Genomic DNA, 19861 nt, shown 5'->3' on the forward strand with positions numbered 1-19861 from the left:
CGACTTTAAGACACATTTACAAGGTTAAGAGAAGTTCATATGTACATAGCGTTAAGAACTTTTTTTCATATCCAATGTAATATATCACAAACACCCTCCTCATGGACGTTGTGTCCTACGAGATTACGAGACCAAATAGATAATACCCCTCATGAGATCAAAGAAACCCTCACATCGACATCAAAGATCGACTCTAATACCATTCGTAATAACCCGCTCCTAATCATATAGATATTATCCGCTCTGAGTTCAACGAGACCCTCATGACTTTAAAATGCATCTTAAATAATATCTACAGAGTTGGGTGGGAGTCATTACAAATGGTATCAAAGTTGATCCTCAATCTCGATGGGGAAGTTTGTTTGGCCTTGCAAGGAGTGTTTATCTATTTGGTCTCACAATTTTGTGGAATACAATGAGGACATTGTGTATGCATGGGGGTGATTATAATGTCCCACATCAGATAAAGAAAAAAGTTAATTACATTATATATGGATAAATTTCTTTTAATCTTATAAACACGTTGTAAAGTTGTGACAGTCTTTTTGGGCTTAAAGCGGACAATATATACACGGTTGAGAGTAGGTCATTACAAATGTTATTAGAACCAATCCCCAACCCTTGTGTAGGGGTTTGTTTAGCCCCGTAATGGATGTTTGTCTATTTAGTATCACAATCTCGTATGACACAATGTCTATGAAATGGGTATTTGCAATAGTCTTTTAGATTTAAAGCAAACAATATCTTCATGATTGGGTACAAATTACTACAGTAATTATTGAGCAAAGGACATTACTTTTATCATCATTATTATTTTACATGATGGGGGTCATTACATATTATTAATATCAAGTATTGGGAAATGGAAAATTATTAAGTTACCAAGTTCGGTGCCTATCTAACTTTGAATTTGGGATGAAAGTGTAGAATGAATTTTAAGTCAAGAAAGTTACAAATATATAACCAAGATATAAAATAATGATATTAAGTTATAAATAAATGAAACAACATATAATGGAATGAAATCAAAAGTCTAATATAATGAAACGTAATATATAATGCAATAAAGTATTCAAGTATGAAGTAATAGAACTTCAATAATACGCACACCATCTGATTTTGATAAAATTAGAACTTGACCATTCAATGATCTTTCGAGAAATCCACCCACTTTAAGATGACATATTCATAGTTATCTTTGAGAAAACCATCCATCCATTTTAAGGTGAAATGACAACACAAAAAAAAAAAAAAAAAAAAAAACAAACAAACAACTTTTTCTCCAAGATGTTGGAAAAAACCTTTCTTCAAGTTTCACCAAAGTTTGAAATCCAACATTGACTTTGTATAAATATTATCTATGTCTTGAGTTTCATATAAATTAAGTTGGAGTTTATATCCTTCATCTGCTTTTCTATGGCAGACAACTTTTTGGAAAAATAAAAAGAGCCGTGCCCAAAATCATTGATGGATGCTTGAGAAAGAAGAGTGGGGAATTTAGAATCAGGCGAATGAGATATTAGCTTAGTGGTGTATGCTCGGCGCAAGCATTTGAAAATGTTTGCGAGAAAAAATCGCACACAGAATTAAATTGAAACCATCGCTTCACCTCCGTGATGAGGAAGTTTCTTTTGGCCTTTTTCCGGGAAATTTTCAATTCGATTTCGAATGGGAGGATGATTTCGAAAGGGGGGTCTGTCAATCCTTGTCAGCTTGACACTTTGGCCTTATCCAACAGTAGCCGCCCGCGTGCGTACCACACCCTCTTTGGGATGCACAAAAGTATATGAAAAGAAGTCATGATTCAAGGCAGCAGCAGCCAACCATTGAGATTTCAAGAAAGACAAAAAAAAAATTTAAGAAGTTGCCTCTGAAATCTCAATCATGTAAAAAAATATTGAGAATCTTCACTATTTTTGGGTTCTGATGCTTCCAGGGGGAGTTCCGAGTTGGTAAGTAATATTTTTTAAGATATTTTCAATGTTTTCAAAGTTTCATTAAACCGATAAAAAAAAGCTAGACGATTAACTGATCAAATTAATTGTTAAATAGTGATCGATATGATAAATATATAATTTATATTTTAATAATATTTTTTATATATATTTGATATATTATTTAAATAATTAATATATTAAATTTTATTAAATAAAATATGTATAATATTTTAAAATGAAAATAAAATTATAATATTTAATTTATCTATGTATCTGTATTTGATTATTTTGAAATTTTGAAAATTATTATATTAATTAATTCAAATTATTTTCATATTCATTGTTAATAATTATTATAAAAATAAATGCGAATATAAATATTTATATTTATTTAAATGTTTTATATGATAAAAAATTGTAACCAACATTAATATATAAATATGTAACAATATACTTATCAAAGGAGTTTGAATAGCACAATGGTGCCAAGCAAAGAGAAAGTCAACTAAGGTTTTTGTCAAACAATATGTTGATTGGTTCAACCTTGGAATGGTTGGTTAACCTTAGAATGGTTGATTCAACCCCAAAACCATTTGTTCCGCTTAGAACAATTGATGTAAGTGCCTTTCAATTTTCTTTTCTTTTCTTTTTAAATTATAAACTTTTATATAAAAATCGAATCTTTGGGCCTAAAGTAAAGGTTGCAGGTCTTGGCTCTAGATGGGCCCAATTACGAGGCCCATTAAAAATTTTAGGCCGACCTAATGAGGGAGGCATTCTTTATTTATTATTTTTAAATCTAAAAATGAATTCATGCAAAGAATTTTTGCCATCGTTAAAAGTTCTTATTTTGATCAACGAAATTCTCTAGAGACACATAAATAGGTAGTACAAACGAGATAACCCCAAATTATTAATTTCTATATGATATTAATTATTTTAATTATCGGTCAAAAGTTTATCAATTTCATACATAAATAAAATGTATAAATAAACATTGAATTTATCACAGAAAAAAGTACCTACTAAATTTTCTATAAACTCTAGATCTAAAATAACCACAAATTGTTCAACAATTAAAATTTATCGACTAATTTTGATGAAGAAAAAGGCAATTTTACATGACCTAAAAGCATCTACTTTTAAGAATTTATTTCGGTTATCATCTATATTCTTTTTTCACATTTAAAACACAATTCTCTTTTGTACTTAATGAATTACTGCAAAATATTATTAAAACTCAATCACTTAGATTCTCGACCACTTACCTTTTCCTTCTTGAACGACGTTTAAATTTTTTTTATCAAAATCTTAATCTAATTTTTTTAATTAATGGTAAAATAATAATATAGTACTTTTTTTCATTCTAGTATAAAAAAATGACAACAATCTCCCACTTTGCCTACATTATTATATTTATAATATATTAAAATTATAATATGACCATAACAATTTTTCAAAAATTTGCACTTTTTACATTAAAATTATGTTTATGGAACCACTAACTTCAAATTATTGAAATAATTGAATCATGCAATGTTGCAATATTTTTTATTATTATTATAGTGTTAGCGCCTTCATTAACATGAATTAATGACTTTTATGACATTAACAATATGTAATAACATTAATTTATCTGCATAATGGTCTCATTAACTTTTAAACATCAAGATCATGCACAAAATTGATGTGTAAAAGTAACAGAATAATAATAATCAATATCTCGTAATCAAGACATTATATACATTATAATGTGATTATATACATTACACTCTCAATCAGTCTAAAATTAACAAATTTGCCATTGGGCTTATGTGTGCTACATAAGCCTTAGAATACTTAGGTGAAAGGTCTATGGTCAAAGAATATGCCTATATGAGTGTATTTCTAATATGTTGAATAGAGACAATTCTATTTTGAACTCTCTCTTACAACCATATGCTTAATTTAAATTTGTTTTAATCCTCTTGTAGTTTTATTATTTTTAGAAAATCGCATATCAACATTATTATCACATCATATTCTCAATGATCTCATTATCGAATTAATAACGTGTAGCCTTGAGATAATTTCTCAACCATATTACATAACATGTGATGTCATAATATGCTATATATTCTACTTCCATTGTGGAAGAAGCTATCAATGATTGTTTATGACTCTTTCATGAAATAAGTCCATCAAATAGCATAAAAATATATCCAAATGTAGATCTTCTAGTATCTTTACAACCAACATAATCAGAAACAGAATAACCAATAATGTCTAGATCATTTGTTTTTTTGTATGTAAGCATGTAGTACTTAGTCTCTAGTTAATAGCGTAGCATTTTCTTAATTTTTTGCAATCAAATACACGGATTACTTTGATATCAACCAAACATATCTACTACATAAGTTATGTTTGATTGTGTGAAAACTTGAGTACACATGATACTCCCTACTTCAGAAGCATAAGGAATTTTTTCCATATGTTTCTTTTTCAAGATCATTTTTAGGATATTGAAATTCGCAAAATATGTTCCCTTTCACAACAAGGGCAACACTACTAGAACAATTTTGCATGTTAAATCTTTTAAGAATTTTTTCAATATAATTCTTTTGGGATAATCATAATAATCCACACGACCTATCTCGATGAATCCCAAGACTCATCACATAGGATGCCACCAAGATCTTTTATATCAAAGTTCTTAGATAGGAATTGTTTGGTTTCATGAATCATTCCCATATTGCTATTTATTAAAAAAAAATGAATCATTCCCAAATTGTTGTTAGTAAGCAACATATCATCAACATGTAATACAATAACACAAATCTTACTCCCATTGATTTTAAAGTATATACATTGATCAACTAGATTTTCTTTGAAACCAAAAGTAATGAGAATTTCATGGAACTTAAGATATCATTATTTAAAAACCTACTTTAGACCATATATGGACTTCTTAAGTTTACATACCATATATTCCTTACCTTTATCTTGAAAACCCTTAAGTTGATCCATATAAACCTTTTCATGCAAGCCACCATCTAAGAAGGCAATTTTAACATCCCTTAGATGTAACTCTAAGTCAAAATGAACTAGTAAAGCCATGACTATTCTTAGGGAATCTTTTTTAAAAACTAGAGAAGATGTTTATTTTAGTCGATTCCTTCTTTTTGAGTGTATTTTGTAACTAACTTGACTTTGTATCTTTTGATATTGCCCTTAGAATCATGTTTAGTTTTAAAAATCTATTTACAACCAATAATTTCAATTTTTTTAAGCAATTCTAAAAGATCACAAGCTTTGTTGTCTTTTATTTATTTCAACTCTTCTTTCATGACATTAAGCCATGGAGTTGAATTTTCACTATTGTTGGCCTAATCATAAGAAGTAGGATCATTTTCTAAGTCAAAATCATAATCACACTCATTAAGATAAACCTTGTAGTCATTTGATATATTAGGTCTTTTCTCTCTTTGTGATCTTCGTAAAGATTGTTCTACAGTTAAGACATTCTTACTTTCATCATGAGAAGCCTCTTCAATTGCACCATATATCATCATTGGTGTTGATACTTCATTTTCTTAGATAACCCGATTTCCATTAAAGGTAAATTTTTTAAGTTCAATTTTCCTACTAAAATCTTCATTTTCTAAAAACATAACATGTCTAGTTTCAATAATTTTAGGATCCTAACCAAACAATAAAATTTAAAACCTTTTGACCTTTTAGGATAGCCAATGAAATGACAAATTATGGTTTTAGAATTCAATTTCTTTATTTATGGGTTAAAAATTTTAGTTTCAACTAGACATCCCTATACATGTAAATAATTCCAAGTTGGTTTCTTGTCCACCCATAACTCATAAGGAGTTTTAAGTATAGCTTTACTAGGAATATGATTGAGAATGTGAACTACAATTTTCAATGCTTCACCTTACAAAAATTTAGGCAAGATTATGTTATTCATCATACTTCTCACCATGTAATTAAAGTACAATTTCATCACTTTGCTACACCATTTTACTTTGATGTACCAATCATTATGTAGTTTGCAACGATACCATGTTCTCTTAAAAATAAGGTAAAAGCACTAGGATGTTGACTTGATTTGGTGAACTTACCATAATATTCATCACCTCTATCAAATCTTACACTTTTAATTCTTCAATTAAGTTGATTTTCAATCTCCGTTTATAGATCTTGAAAACATCTAGTGCTTTAGATTTTTCACAAATAAGATACACATAAGAATACCTTGAAAAGTCATCAATAAAATTAATAAAATACTTATGTCACTAACATTTAGAATTGGATAAGGTCCCTAAATGTCAGTATGAATACATTCTAACAATGTAGTCCCCCAAGACATTTTTTTCTTAACCTTAGTGTATTTTCCTTTAATGCATTCAATACAAATATTTTTTTTTAAAAAAAAGTCAAATGAAGTTAATGATTCATCTTTAATAAGAAGTTCCATCATTTCTCTTGAAATGTGATCCAATTGCTTATGCCACAATATAGATGAATCTTCATTCACTCAATCCCATTTTTAGAGAATTCATACACATAATAAGATAAAAGAGATTGTGAATATTTGTAATCTAAATTCAATGAATAGAGATTACCACGTAAAGTGTTAAAGCCAACCAAACAAGAATTATAAAACATAGAAACTTCATTATTTCCAAACTTTAATTCTTAGTCATAAGAATAAAATCTTGGAATTGAAATTAGGTTTCTAATAAAGACAAGAACATAAACTGTATCTACTAAATCCATAATGAAATCAATATCTAAAATTAAATGTAGAGTGTCGATTATTAGGATAAAACATTTTAAAGCATAACATTATATAACAAATTTGGAATTTTATTATTTATTTAATTGTATTCCAGTTGCACTTTTATGTATCCTTATTCCATACATTATACTTTATGAACATTTTGACATACATTTCTTGTTTTGTACATAACTTGAGTATATTAAGAGTTGCAGGAAAGATCCAAGTCATAGGTTCTTTGCAAATAAATTATTTGTTCACAACCAATTCATATAATTAGACAATCCTTTTAAGATTGTAGTACACTGACTCCTAATTGGAGGGGTGGCTAGTCTTAGCCATCAGAATAGAGTTTCCATGGTGAGTGCACTAATGTGTACCTTTACACATTAGACAGGACCTACAATAAATCATGACATAAGGCTATTGGGTTGTCAGGACTTCACCAAGTTGTTATGTTGTATTATCTCTCAACCTTGATAAAATATTGATATTACACCAAAGTTCGCAGTGGCTTTGACTTGCGGGTGAGATCCTAAAGTGATCATATATTCTCTATTGATTGATTCACTATTAAAGGAAGCTAATAACAACAAGTATTCTCAATAAAGACAATATGACATCTCATGGACTTTGAAACAATGTGTCCATTTGAATGATCCTAAGGACGTATGATCATGAAATTTGTGATGCCACAATAACTCCTTAAGTGAAATTTGACATAAGTTCTTTATGAGTTAAGATATGTCAATTGATCACACAAAAATATCTATAACTTAAGGATGGTAGAGGTAATCTTGAGAGACTGATAGTTTTCACTTTATTATATTACAAACACTAGTTCATGGGGAGACTATATATTAGAGATAGTAAGTGTAGACCCTCAATTTTGTCCCTTGACACTTGCATTTATCCTATGGGTGTCACATGCCCATGTTTTCATATGACCCGGCCATGGCCTTCTTTTGGCCTTGATCGGTTTTTGAGCCTTGTGTAGGTTCATTTGCAGTCCAATGTAGTGCAGGTGTGTAGTTCATTTTGGAGTTCCGTCATGGTTAATTTCCCTAGTTGTTCACATCATGCTATAAGGAAGAAAGTGAGGCCCCCCAAAAATTTCAATTCAGTTGGAATTCATAGGAGCAGGTTCAAATTCAGAGCACTAGGGCTTGTTTTGATCATATCTCCCTTATCCGAACTCGGAATCACACACCGTTTTTTTTTATGGACTCCTTATTCTTCAAGGAACATTCTGTCAAAATTTTAATTTTTTTCTCAACCAGCTTAACCGGTTCCCAAAGTTTCAGTTTAGGCATAATTCATTGAAGCAGGTCCGAATTCGGAGCACTTGGGCTTGTTTTGATCATATCTCTCTCATCCGAACTCGGAATCGCGCACTGTTTTTTTTTTTTTTTTTATGGACTCCTTATTCTTCAAGGAACATTCTATCAAAATTTCAATTTTTTTTCTCAACCGGCTCAACTGGTTCCCAAAGTTTCAGTTTAGGCAGAATTCATTGAAGCATGTTCGAATTCGGAGCACTTGGGCTTGTTTTGATCATATCTCCCTCATCCAACCTCAGAATCGCGCACCGTTTTTTTTTTATAAACTCTTTGTTCTTCAAGAAACATTTTGTCAAAATTTCAAAATTTTTCTCAACCAGCTCGACCGGTTGGCATCCAGTTCAATTGGTTCATCAAGTCAGCTTGTATGGAGCACTGATTTTGGTGATTTTGGAGCCCAATTCCTACATGGCTTGGGCCCATGGGCTCTAGATCAATTTTGGGCTGTATTTTGGATCCATTTTGGGCCTTATTTCGGATTCCTTGCAACCCACCATGAATCCATATGGATCCTTGGTGGGGAAGCAAGTTGAAAGCTTAAGATAGTTAGCTTGCATGGAAAATGAGGAGAGGAGTTAATGGGGAAGCTAATTCCGAGACTGACTAGAGCTCTTTCTAGAGCTTGAAGGAGAGAAAAATGAAAAGGCTTTGATGGTTGGAGGTCTGGGACTATAAAAGAGGAAAAAAAATCATATTTGAAGGGATTGCTTCTTCTTTTTTCTAAGAGGGGGGACTTTGTAGAATCGTGGGAGAAGAATTTTATAAGAGGTTTTTGGAAGGTTTCTTTTTGTGAGTAGTCTGAGGGAGTGAAGTGAAGAGGTCCTCAGACTTTCGGGGGTCTCAGATACGTTTGGAGAGGCTTTGCAAGCTAAAGGAGCACCTCTCAAAGGTCGGTTCTTCAGGTACATTTCTGGTTCCTCACAGAACTCTTGCTTGCATTCAGTTCCTTTTTCTGATCATTCCAGAATGCTTAATGCTTTATTGATTGGTGTGGATGAAAATGACCACAAATTGTTATGTTGAAATTGGTTCTTTGTGTGTTTGTCATGATCTTCATTTAGTTGATGTCATTGATCCCGTTTGATTTTGTTCATGTTAAAAATCTATTTTGAATCATCCAACCCTGTTTTATAAACGCGTTGCCTTGTTTTGACCGGTTCTCCCTCATCTGGGCTCGGAATTTAGCGTCGTTGCTTTTTTTGGATTCTTTATTCTTTGGGGAATTTATTGTTAAAATTTCATAATTTTTCTCAACCGGTTGTATTGGTTGGGAACCGATTCAACAGGTCCTGCATGTTTGTGGACCCATATTTTTCACGTGCGCCCCCACTCGATCGGCGAAACTCGCTTTTTATTTGTGAAAAAAATTAATTTTGGAAAAAGTTAGAGTCGCCACTTATTTTATTTTTATTTTAAAGGGAAAATAAAACAAGGAAAAAAAACCCTAAAATGTGACTCCATAATTTTTGGAAAAAACATGTCTTTGAAAAACCCGAGTCTAAGTCCGGGGATCAGGTTACTTACTAGGAAGGTACCTGTAAGAGGTAGCACCCCTCTAAGGCCTAAAGAGGTCTCTACTGACTAAGTTGAGGGAAACGTGGCAATTAAATGGTTGATCATGGATACCTAGGTAGGCTAGGTGATTACTAAATCATAAACTAAAACTAAGTTAATCCAAAATTAAAAAAATAAACTTTATCTCACAACTTATTTAAACTAAGGAATTGAAATCATTAACGCATTCAAATTAAATTATAAACTAAAACTAAATTAATTCAAAAAAATAAAACTTTATCTCTTAAATTGTTTAAACTAAGAAATTAAAATCACAAACATATTTAAACTAATAGCTAAATTAAAATTTAAACTAATTTGGGATTTTAAAAATATGAACTTTATCTATCAGGAATACTTAAACTAATGAATTAACATCTCAATTACATCTAAACATATAGGATAGATTAAAATTGAACTGAATTGAAATTAAAAATAAGAACTTTTCTAATATGAATAATTAAACTAACGAATTAAAATCACAAACATATGGGATAGATTAAAATTGAACTAAATTGAAATTAAAAATAAGAACTTTTCTAATATGAACAATTAAGCTAACGAATTAAAATCACAAACATATGGGATAAATTAAAATTGAAGTAAATTGAAATTAAAAATAAGAACTTTTCTAATATGAACAATTAAACTAACGAATTAAAATCACAAACATATGGGATATATTAAAATTGAACTAAATTGAAATTAAAAATAAGAACTTTTCTAATAGGAACAATTAAACTAACGAATTAAAACAACAAACACTAAACATAAAAGGTAGATTAACAGTGAACTAAATCAAAATTAAAAACAAAAACTTTTCTAATAGAAATAATTAAACTAACGAATTAATATCACAAACACATCTAAAAAAAATATATATATATTAAAATTGAACTAAATCAAAATTAAAAATAAGGACTTTTATAATATAAACAATTAAATTAAAGAAAACTACAAACACATCTAAACATAAAAGATAAATTAAAACTAAATCGAATTGGAATAAAAAAAAAAAAAAAAAGAACTTTATCTAATGGGATAAACTAAACTAAATAATTAAAACCACAAACACATCCAAACTAAAAAGAAAAAAGAAAAAATAAATTAAAACTAAATCAAAATTAAAACAAGAAATTTATTATATAGGATTAATTAAATCAAAGAACTAAAATCATTAAAACACTCAAGACTAAAAGGATGAATCAAAACGAAGTCCAAATAAATTTGAAAACGTACACTTACCTATAAACCGTTATTTTTGGAGATTTTGTGGGCTGCTCCTCCTTTTTTTATGGTTATGTGTCGACTCCTCAAAGTTCTTCGCGTGTCCTCTCAAAAGAATTGTTCTCGTGTCCTCTCTACCCTCCCAAAAGAAAAGTCTCCATGTGAAAATTCATTCCGCCTGTTCTCCTCCGAAAAATAAAAAATTCCTCTATGCTTGGATTCTCTCATTTATTTATAAGGTAGCCCACTCCTTATGGAATATCTTATTTCCATTTTTTCCTACATGCGCATGGATATGGGAAGTCCATTATGTGTGGCTCACTTGGAGATTTTCCTAAGGATGCAACCGTATCTTGTTTGGTAAGTGATCAGATCCTCTTTAATCTTCTTTCCATATGCTCCCGAATGTGCCTCAACTGTGATCTGCCCACTTTCTATATGCAGTCCGGATTCCTTCCAAGTTTCCTTATTTGGCCGTGATCTCCTCTCCTTGATGGCTCCAAGTCTCATGCAAAATTAAAAATAAAGTTGAAATAAAAAAAAAATGATGTAATTGGAAATAGAATAAAATAAAATAGAAAATCAAATCACATATCCACAAAAATCCAAAATGTCAATTCATGGAATTAAAGAATAAATGAATAAGTGAGTAAATAAAGAAATAAATTGATAAGGGTATAAAAATAAATATCAAACGTATGCAATTAGAAAAAATCAAGAAATTAAAGTAATGCAACGGATTATAATAATTTAAATGTCAAACTCAAAACCTCAAAAATAAAAAATAAAAATTCATTTCATGCAATAAATAGTCAAGTCAATACTCATCCTATCTTGGAAAATGAAGTAACCAAAATCAAGAACACGCCTAAGTGGGCTATGCCAAAAGAAGTGTCCAAGTGACCTATTCTGAAATATTGTCTAAGTAACCTAGGGTGAATGTGTGCAAGCTAGAAGGTGTCAAGTGCATCTAAATGGGCCTAAGGTGATGCTTAATGGGCCAAGTGTATCTAAATGGGCCTAGGGTGCCTAAGTGGACCTAAGTCTAAATTAGGGCTGCTAAGAGTCACAACGGGGTTAGATAAATCTCTCAAACAAAGTCCTTAAGGTGGCTTAGAAAGATAGACTACATGAGTAGTAATGGACCACCAGGGAATTTCCATAAAGTACCGAACAAATACTTAGTAGAACATGTGCCAGGTGGACAAAATTGAGGGTCTACAATGTCCAACCCTGTTTTATAAACGCATTGCCTTTTTTTGCCAGGTTCTCCCTTATCCGGGCTCGAAATTGAGCGTTATTGCTTTTTTTGGATTCTTTATTCTTTGGGGAATCTATTGTTAAAATTTCAGATTTTTTCTCAACCAGTTGAACTGGTTGGGAACCGGTTCAACAAGTCCTGCATGTCCAGCCCTGTTCTATAAACACATTGCCTTGTTTTGACCAGTTATCCCTCATCCGGCCTCGGAATTGAACGTTGTTGCTTTTTTTGGATTCTTTATTCTTTGGGAAATCTACTGTTAAAATTTCAGAATTTTTCTCAACCGGTTGAACTGGTTAGGAACCGGTTCAACAAGTCTTGCATGTCCAGCCTTGTTTTATAAACGCATTGCCTTGTTTTGACCGATTCTCCCTCATCCAGGCTTGGAATTGAGCGTTGTTGCTTTTGTTGGATTCTTTATTCGTTGGGGAATCTACTGTTAAAATTTTAGAATTTTTCTCAACCGGTTGAATTGGTTGGAAACTGGTTCAACAGGTCCTGCATGTCCAGCCTTGTTTTATAAACGTGTTGCCTTGTTTTGAACGGTTCTCCCTCATCCGGACTTGGAATTAAGCGTTGTTTATTTTTTTGGATTCCTTATTCTTTGAGGAATCTGTTGTTAAAATTTTAGAATTTTTATCAACCGGTTGAACTAGTCAGGAACCGGTTCAATAGCCCTTGCATGACCAGCCCTGTTTTAGCATGTTTTGACCCCTATTTTTGTTATGGCTTGAGCCCTTAGGCTCTGAGGCACTTGTGGGCCTCCTTTAGAGTTTTAAATGGGCTCTGAATTGAATTAGAATTGACCCACTTCAGAGCTAAAGGCATTAGGGGTCAAGTAAGTTTGGTTTGATTTGATGTTGGAGATTGGTGAATTGTTGTTTGAGGGAATGTGTAAGAAATAAAATAATTGGTTACCGTCATTTCCATTCACTTCCTCTTTAAGCATGAACTTTGATGCTTGATCCTGAATACCTAATACATGCTTGCGTTTGTTGATTCACTTTATCTGCAGTGCATGGCTGGGGACCACAGGTATGCACTTCGACTTTGGATAATGAAATTCACATGAATGTCTGGTGCATGATTGCTATGTATATTTGTTGTGCATTTGAGCTTATTAACTGACCTCTTATGCAGCGCTTGGCTGGGAACCTCAAGTATGCACTCTGATTTTGACTTGTTGAGTGTTTGTGCATGCTAAATATTAGGCGGGTCTATGTGATTCATGTCATTTGTTTAGCCCAAGGTTTGTCTGATCTTTGACCCATATGCTCTCATAGACCCAGATCATTAGTAGAGACCGAGTTCCGGGCCTAAAGGGGTGCTACCTCGCATGAGGTACCTTCCCGATAGGTAACCTAATCCCCGGACCTAGAATCTAGTTTTCACATACCCTTTTTTCCTGACTGGAGTCATGCTGGGGTTTTTGTTCTTACTTAAGTTTTCCCCATTAAAAAATAAAAATAAAAAGTAAGTGGCAACTCCAAACAAAACCATTCCTCACTAGGACGAATTTTTCAAAACTCGAAAATCAGCTTTCCCTTTTACTTTTTAAAAAAAATAGCGAGTCACGTCGATCGGTGGATCGGGTGAGGGTCCACAGTAAGTTATGAACTCGAGCACCTTATGTCTTGTTATTATATACATAGGATATTGGAGTACAATTGACTCACTGTAGTAGGATGTTGAATCAACTTTAGAATTGGATTTTGAGATAACCAATATTACCCTATGGGTCCCAATGGTCCTCATTTAAGCTTATATACCTTGATGACACGATTTATGAGGATGAGATTGGCTCTTGGTTCACGTATATACATAAAGGTGTTTTGGTAATTCTACAAGGTTATACAAGAATTCACGGATGACATCTCTTTGGAATAGGCTGAATGATTAATTGGAGCGTTGTTGGGTTAATTTAATCAATTAAGACCATTTTTTGGTTAGATTAAGTGACTCAAATCTAAGATGAACTCAAGTCACTTAAGGCTAGTAAAAACCTTATAAATACCTTCTATAAGGTCAGGGTTTCAGTCTTTTTCCACCATTCTCCCTACATTTAAGAGAAAGAGCATTAACCTCTACCCTTTAGACTTCTACTATTTGTGTGTCTAGCTTTAAAGAGTCATCAGGCAGAAGATTAAGGGTTTGCAAGATCACCTTTGACTACCGCAAGATCAAACCACAATCTTCATTGCAAGGATATGATATAAAAACATCCAGATTTAAGGTAAACATTCTAAACATGTAACTAGATCTTACAATAATTTTTTTTATATGTTATGTTTCCACTGTGCATAAGATCTAGTAGTCGTAGGGTTTCATGCACCTACGAGATTTAGGGCCTATAAGTGAAGTAATCTGGAGTTCTTATCTCCAATAATCTTAATTTCCACTTTTATTCCATTTCCCAGAGTGATGGTTTGCTCTCTTGTACTTAGTCTCTTGCTTGCAAGGCATCCCTATAATGAATTTGTTATACGAATGTTTGTACTAGTATCAATCCATCAATAGTTTGATGGTATATCAACTAAATAGCAATGATTTAAAAATCGTACTATACCATCAACCAGCAACCAAACCTGTCTGGTCCACCCAAAAAACCGTTTGGGAATCAAACCGGACGAACCGGCAGTTGAACAGGTGAATAGCTCGAACTGGGCAGTTCTTAGCGAACTGAACAGTTCTTAGCGAACTGAAAACTTCTTAGCGAACTGAACACTTCTTAGCGAACTGAACACTTCTTTTTTTCTTTTTTTTTTTAAGCCAAAAAAAAAAAAGTTTGACGCCTTAAGAGAACAAGATCATTCCATGAAAAGTCCATCCAACCCATTTGTCATCAAGCCTAATAAGCTTTTAGTCTTTTAAGTTAATGATTCTTGCATGTCTTTTATACCCCACAATCTCTACATATTTTTTATCTATTTCCGATGAGGGATTAGTTAGTGAGAAGAAAGAAAATTTTTGCAAGCTAGAGAGCTTGAGCCTAGGACCTTTAGGTGTAAAAATTGAAGCCTATAAATTAAGTTAAGAAGTTTTTTCATTACATTATATTTGCAAATCAAAATATATAACAAAATTAATATTTTTTTTCAAATTTTTATTGTATAAAACCCTTTCACATTTATTTTTACAATAATTACATAATGAAATTATAAAAATAATATAAATTAATTAATATAATAATTTCAAAATAATAAAATACAAAAAACATGCAAATAAAATTAAATATTATAATTTTTTTCATTTTAAATATATCTTTATTTTTAAATATTATTATGTTCTATTTAATAAAATTTAAAATATTAATACATTTATATATCTCTTCATCATTTAATTTGATATGTCAAATATAAAAAATGAAATATTATTATTATTTTTTAATTATATATAATGTTAATTTCTTATAATTATTTAAAATTTTATGTAATATATAAATTATTATTTATAACGTCACCGATTTGACCGCGGTCCAACCAGTGAACCATGAATTAGTAACTTTTTCGGTTCAATCACCGATTCGATTCTAAAAATATTACTAAATAGAATTCATAAGACATTAAGCATTATGTTTTGCATTTTTTTTCCAATCAAGCCTTAAAACCATAACAATCTCTTCTAATATGATCTTTCTTGTGGCACAAATGATATTATATCTTATTTTCGTCCTTTTGCCCATTAAACGATGTATCATTACCTTGCTTCATTTTCTTACCCATCATTTTCTTAAAGGTTATTTCACTTGGATTTGCGATAGTTAGATGAATCATATCAAACTTTTCTACTTTAAGTCTCTCTTCTTCTTGAACACATATGACAATTAATTTACTCATTTTCCACTTATCTTTATTAATATTATAATTAATTTTGAAAGGACCAAATTGTGAAAGAAAGGAAGTTATTATGAAGTGAACAAGACAACCTTAAAAAATTGTCATGTTCATTTCCTTTAATTGAGAAGTTGTATCACTTTTCTTCATAATATGCTCACTTACACCACTATGACCATCATTTTTCGTTGTTATCATTTTGATCAAAAGAATGTTTGCCAAGGACTTGAAAGTTCCTAAGAATTGTTCTTCAATTGATTTAATATAGCTCATTGCATTATCTAAATGCAGGATTGCTCCACTCATTGTAGGAGTGATTGAATCTTTCATAATAATTGGACTCATGCAATTAGAGCGCTCTCACTTTTTATATAAAGTCTTTTGTTCATTAGTATTTTCAGAAGTATGTTTTATGGGTGTAGGCTCTCAGGCATAGTCTAAATCCATACAGCCAAAAACAATTTCAACTTGTTCCTTCCATTTTTTAAAGTTTGTCTGACTTAACGATTCAATGCCAAACAAATAGCCTATAATAGTAGCAAGATTTGTTGCTACAATATAAAATTTAATTCATAAAAATTATTTTCATGTCATCACAATATCTAACACCACACTTTACAATAATAGAACTACAACAAAAAATTAGTTAGACATCATTTTAATCATAAACATAATAGATCATATCATAGTTCTTTCTATGGACCCAACTACTATCATGTAACACAAAAAGTATATAATTATAATATGCCACAGAAAGTATTAAATCATTCAGCAACTTATTTTATTTCATACCCTATTATATTGAAATAAATTCTATATCACCCAAGAGATTTATTAAAGAAATATGGCTATACACCAATGATGTTGTATCGTTTTTGTTCCTCCCATGAGAGTAGATTAAAGAACATTGCAGAGAAACATGGATTTTTGTAGGCTTATTTTGTGCTAGGTTTAAGAGCAGCCAAACCCCATAATTCAAGCTTAATTGAAAGATTTTTGAGAATCACAAAAGGCAAAAAATCACCAAGGCAGAAGAGTATGGTGAGTTCAGAACATGGGCAAATACAACAACTCGCCCTCTAACCCCTCAGAATGAGTTCTTAAAGCTCATAAGAGCCAGAAATGGAATTCTACATCTGTTTCTTTTCTTCACATTGACCCAACTTATACTCACAATTTGTGGAACACCATACAACAACAATGAATACTGGAACATATTGGATTAGAGAAAGTTTTTATTTCTTGGACGATGATCAATACTTCCATATGTTACCTTCATCCAACCATGCCAGGAAAGCTTAGTTCTAGTTGATCTCCAACTAGGAAAACAGAGCACTTAACACACTATTACTGAAGAGAAGGCAGAAACATTAGGTGAAAACTAGCCTGAGTACACTGGATACACTAGGCCGATTTAGAGAACCAACTGATGATTTTGAGAGAGCAACATAATCAATCAAGGACCCTTATTCCAGAAGTGGGAGACCACCCTAGATGTATGGTCCAAGGCCAATGAACACAAAGGGGATATTCACATGGTTTTAGCCATTTGCAAGCTGAGAACCTAGGACCACACTTCATCATTGTGCATTTCCTTCAATCTCAGTCTCAAGAAAGGGAATTGATATCAAGTAAGAGAAACTATGCAGCAATATGGAACTCTAGACAGAATAGTCGACTTGAGCATCCCTAGAGAGTGGACCAGTTAATCTCAATCCTTAACTACATGAATACTGGAGAAATGCATTTTTTTTCTCATGGTGCTGCACTAATGAAATCATTGGGCTTAACCTCAAAGTCCCAAAATGATAATTAAATATGAAAAGGGCTAATTATTGTGTAGTCTTACTTCACAAATCACTTCAATTGTTTTACACCCGATGATGAAGAGGAAACTTCATGATATAACAACTCTCAAGAAGTGGTTGATCCATTTGTCTCTCATCATTTGAAGACCATTAAAAAAAGGGGTGTGCTACTTAGGATGTGGCCCATCATATTGGGATTGACTGCAATGCCAACAGCCATCCTCAAATCCTCAAATTTTGTAAAGATTGCAACAAAACCATGTAGCCCCAATTTGAGAAACAATGGGAAAACACTGTCAAGAAGGGGAGAAACATGATCCTGCTAAAGGGACTAAAAGCCCTAATACATATATGTTCATTTTCGATCCAAAATTGAAGTGCAGATCAGAGCTCCCTAACTAGCTTGCAATGTATATCAGGGTAGGTTAGCTTCCTCATGCTGTTGTTTCTATGGCCTTAGCTGATTATTTTCAGTTTATTTCACTACATGAACTAGAGGCAATCAAACACAAAGTCAAGTCATTAGCATAATCACAGCAGGGAAGAGACAGAGATGAACAAGCTTGTTTAGAGAACACCCAATAGAGCTGCTGATTTTTCCTGAAGAAATCTCTTCCTGAAATGATCAATGATTAAGGCCAGAATTTAGCTAATTTACATTCCATTCACTTCAAAAATCTGAAAATGAATTGACTATAACTAAATTACAACTCATATGCATATATATTCAAGTTACCTTTACAGGCTACAGCTCCTTCCGAGCACAAATTTCATGAGAAAAGCTGGTACAACAAATCAACCACCAAACTGATAGGTGGGCGGTCTCTGGATATCTCACTGGTACACAAATGGGCAATTCTGAACAATTCCCTGACCTCGTTTTCTCTCAACCCTTCCCTGGAAACATTGGAATCAACCATCTCCATATGCCTTTCCTGGGCCACCATTTTCCGCGCCCATTGCACTATCCCCACGTCTGTACCATCCAGGCGGGTGGGCAAATTGGGGCGCCTCCCAGTCGCGATCTCAATCATCAGTATCCCAAAACTGTACACATCCGCCTTCACTGTTGCCACGGTCACGCCTTCTCGGTACTCCGGGGGCATGTAGCCCATGGTGCCGGCGACCTGGGTGGAGACATGGGAATGCGACCACTCAATTCTCCTAGCTAAGCCAAAATCAGCAATGTGTGGTTCGAATTCCGAGTCTAATAGCACATTGCTGGCCTTGATATCTCTATGAATGATTGGGGTGTCCAGATTGTGGAGATATGATAAACCGTCTGCAACTCCTCTGATAATCTTTAGTCTCGTTTCCCAAGATAACGGCAAACGCGGGGTGGAAAGTTGCTGGTCCTCGGACGTGTCGTGAAGCCATTGATCGAGGCTCCCTTTCTCGATGAACTCGTAGATGAGGACCCTATCGGAGCCCGAAACGCAGTACCCGAGGATTTGCACGATATTCCGGTGCTGGAGCTTGGCTAGGGTTTCGGTCTCGGCCCGGAACTCCCGGAATCCCTGGAAGGCGTCGGGGCTGAGCTTCTTGACGGCGACGGTGACGCCGTTGGAGAGGCAGGCCTTGTAAACCATGCCGAAGCTGCCGTCCCCGATGATGCCGTCGGAGGCAAAGTTCCTGGTGGCAGCGAGGAGCTCCCCCATGGAGATCCGTTTCAGCGAGGGGTCAAACGTGGCGCTCTCGCCAACCGAGATAGAGGTGAGGCTGGAACTCTGAATGGGACGGGTCCGGGGTTCAGAGCTCCGGCGCTGTTTGAGTCCTCGGCAAACGATTAAAATAACCGCAAGGAAGAGAGTAATGAAGAAAAAGCTGGCAGTGGCAGCTAGAATAGCCTCAAATGCAGGAGGCATGATAGAAAATCAGAAGAGAAGGAAAGTTAGGAATTGTGAAGAGTGGGGAGGAGGAGGAGGAGGAGGAGCAGGAAGAAGGAGGAAGTGGGAGCCGCCATGAAAGGAGGTGGAAGGAAGAAAAGTAGTTTGAAGTCGAAGGAGTCAACGCTGTATTATTCAATTACATGTGGCGTCTGACATGGGAGGTGGAAAGCTTTGTCTACTTTTTAAGTCGCTAAGAAAATCAACTTCCCTCTCCTTATTCCATCCTGTTTCCAAACCTCCG

The 19861-nt window shown here is 33.2% G+C and overlaps 1 protein-coding gene across 1 annotated transcript; it reads right to left on the bottom strand.

Annotated features, from left to right (window-relative positions):
- Positions 1–18053: 18053 nt before the first annotated feature.
- On the bottom strand, positions 18054–19861 carry LOC100854787 (phytosulfokine receptor 2). Its single transcript, XM_003634473.4, has 2 exons — positions 18468–19861; positions 18054–18347 (listed from the first exon to the last, which is right to left on the bottom strand). Exon 1 carries the CDS (start codon positions 19594–19596, stop codon positions 18502–18504), a length of 1095 nt encoding a protein of 364 aa, XP_003634521.1. The 5' UTR covers positions 19597–19861; the 3' UTR covers positions 18054–18347; positions 18468–18501.

This window comes from Vitis vinifera, chromosome 18 (genome assembly GCF_030704535.1).
Source record: "Vitis vinifera cultivar Pinot Noir 40024 chromosome 18, ASM3070453v1".
NCBI classification, from domain to species: domain Eukaryota; kingdom Viridiplantae; phylum Streptophyta; class Magnoliopsida; order Vitales; family Vitaceae; genus Vitis; species Vitis vinifera.

Coding starts and splice junctions, on each gene's coding strand:
- LOC100854787 (XM_003634473.4), bottom strand. CDS start 19,596: ATGCCTCCTGCATTTGAGGCTATTCTAGCTGCCACTGCCAGCTTTTTC.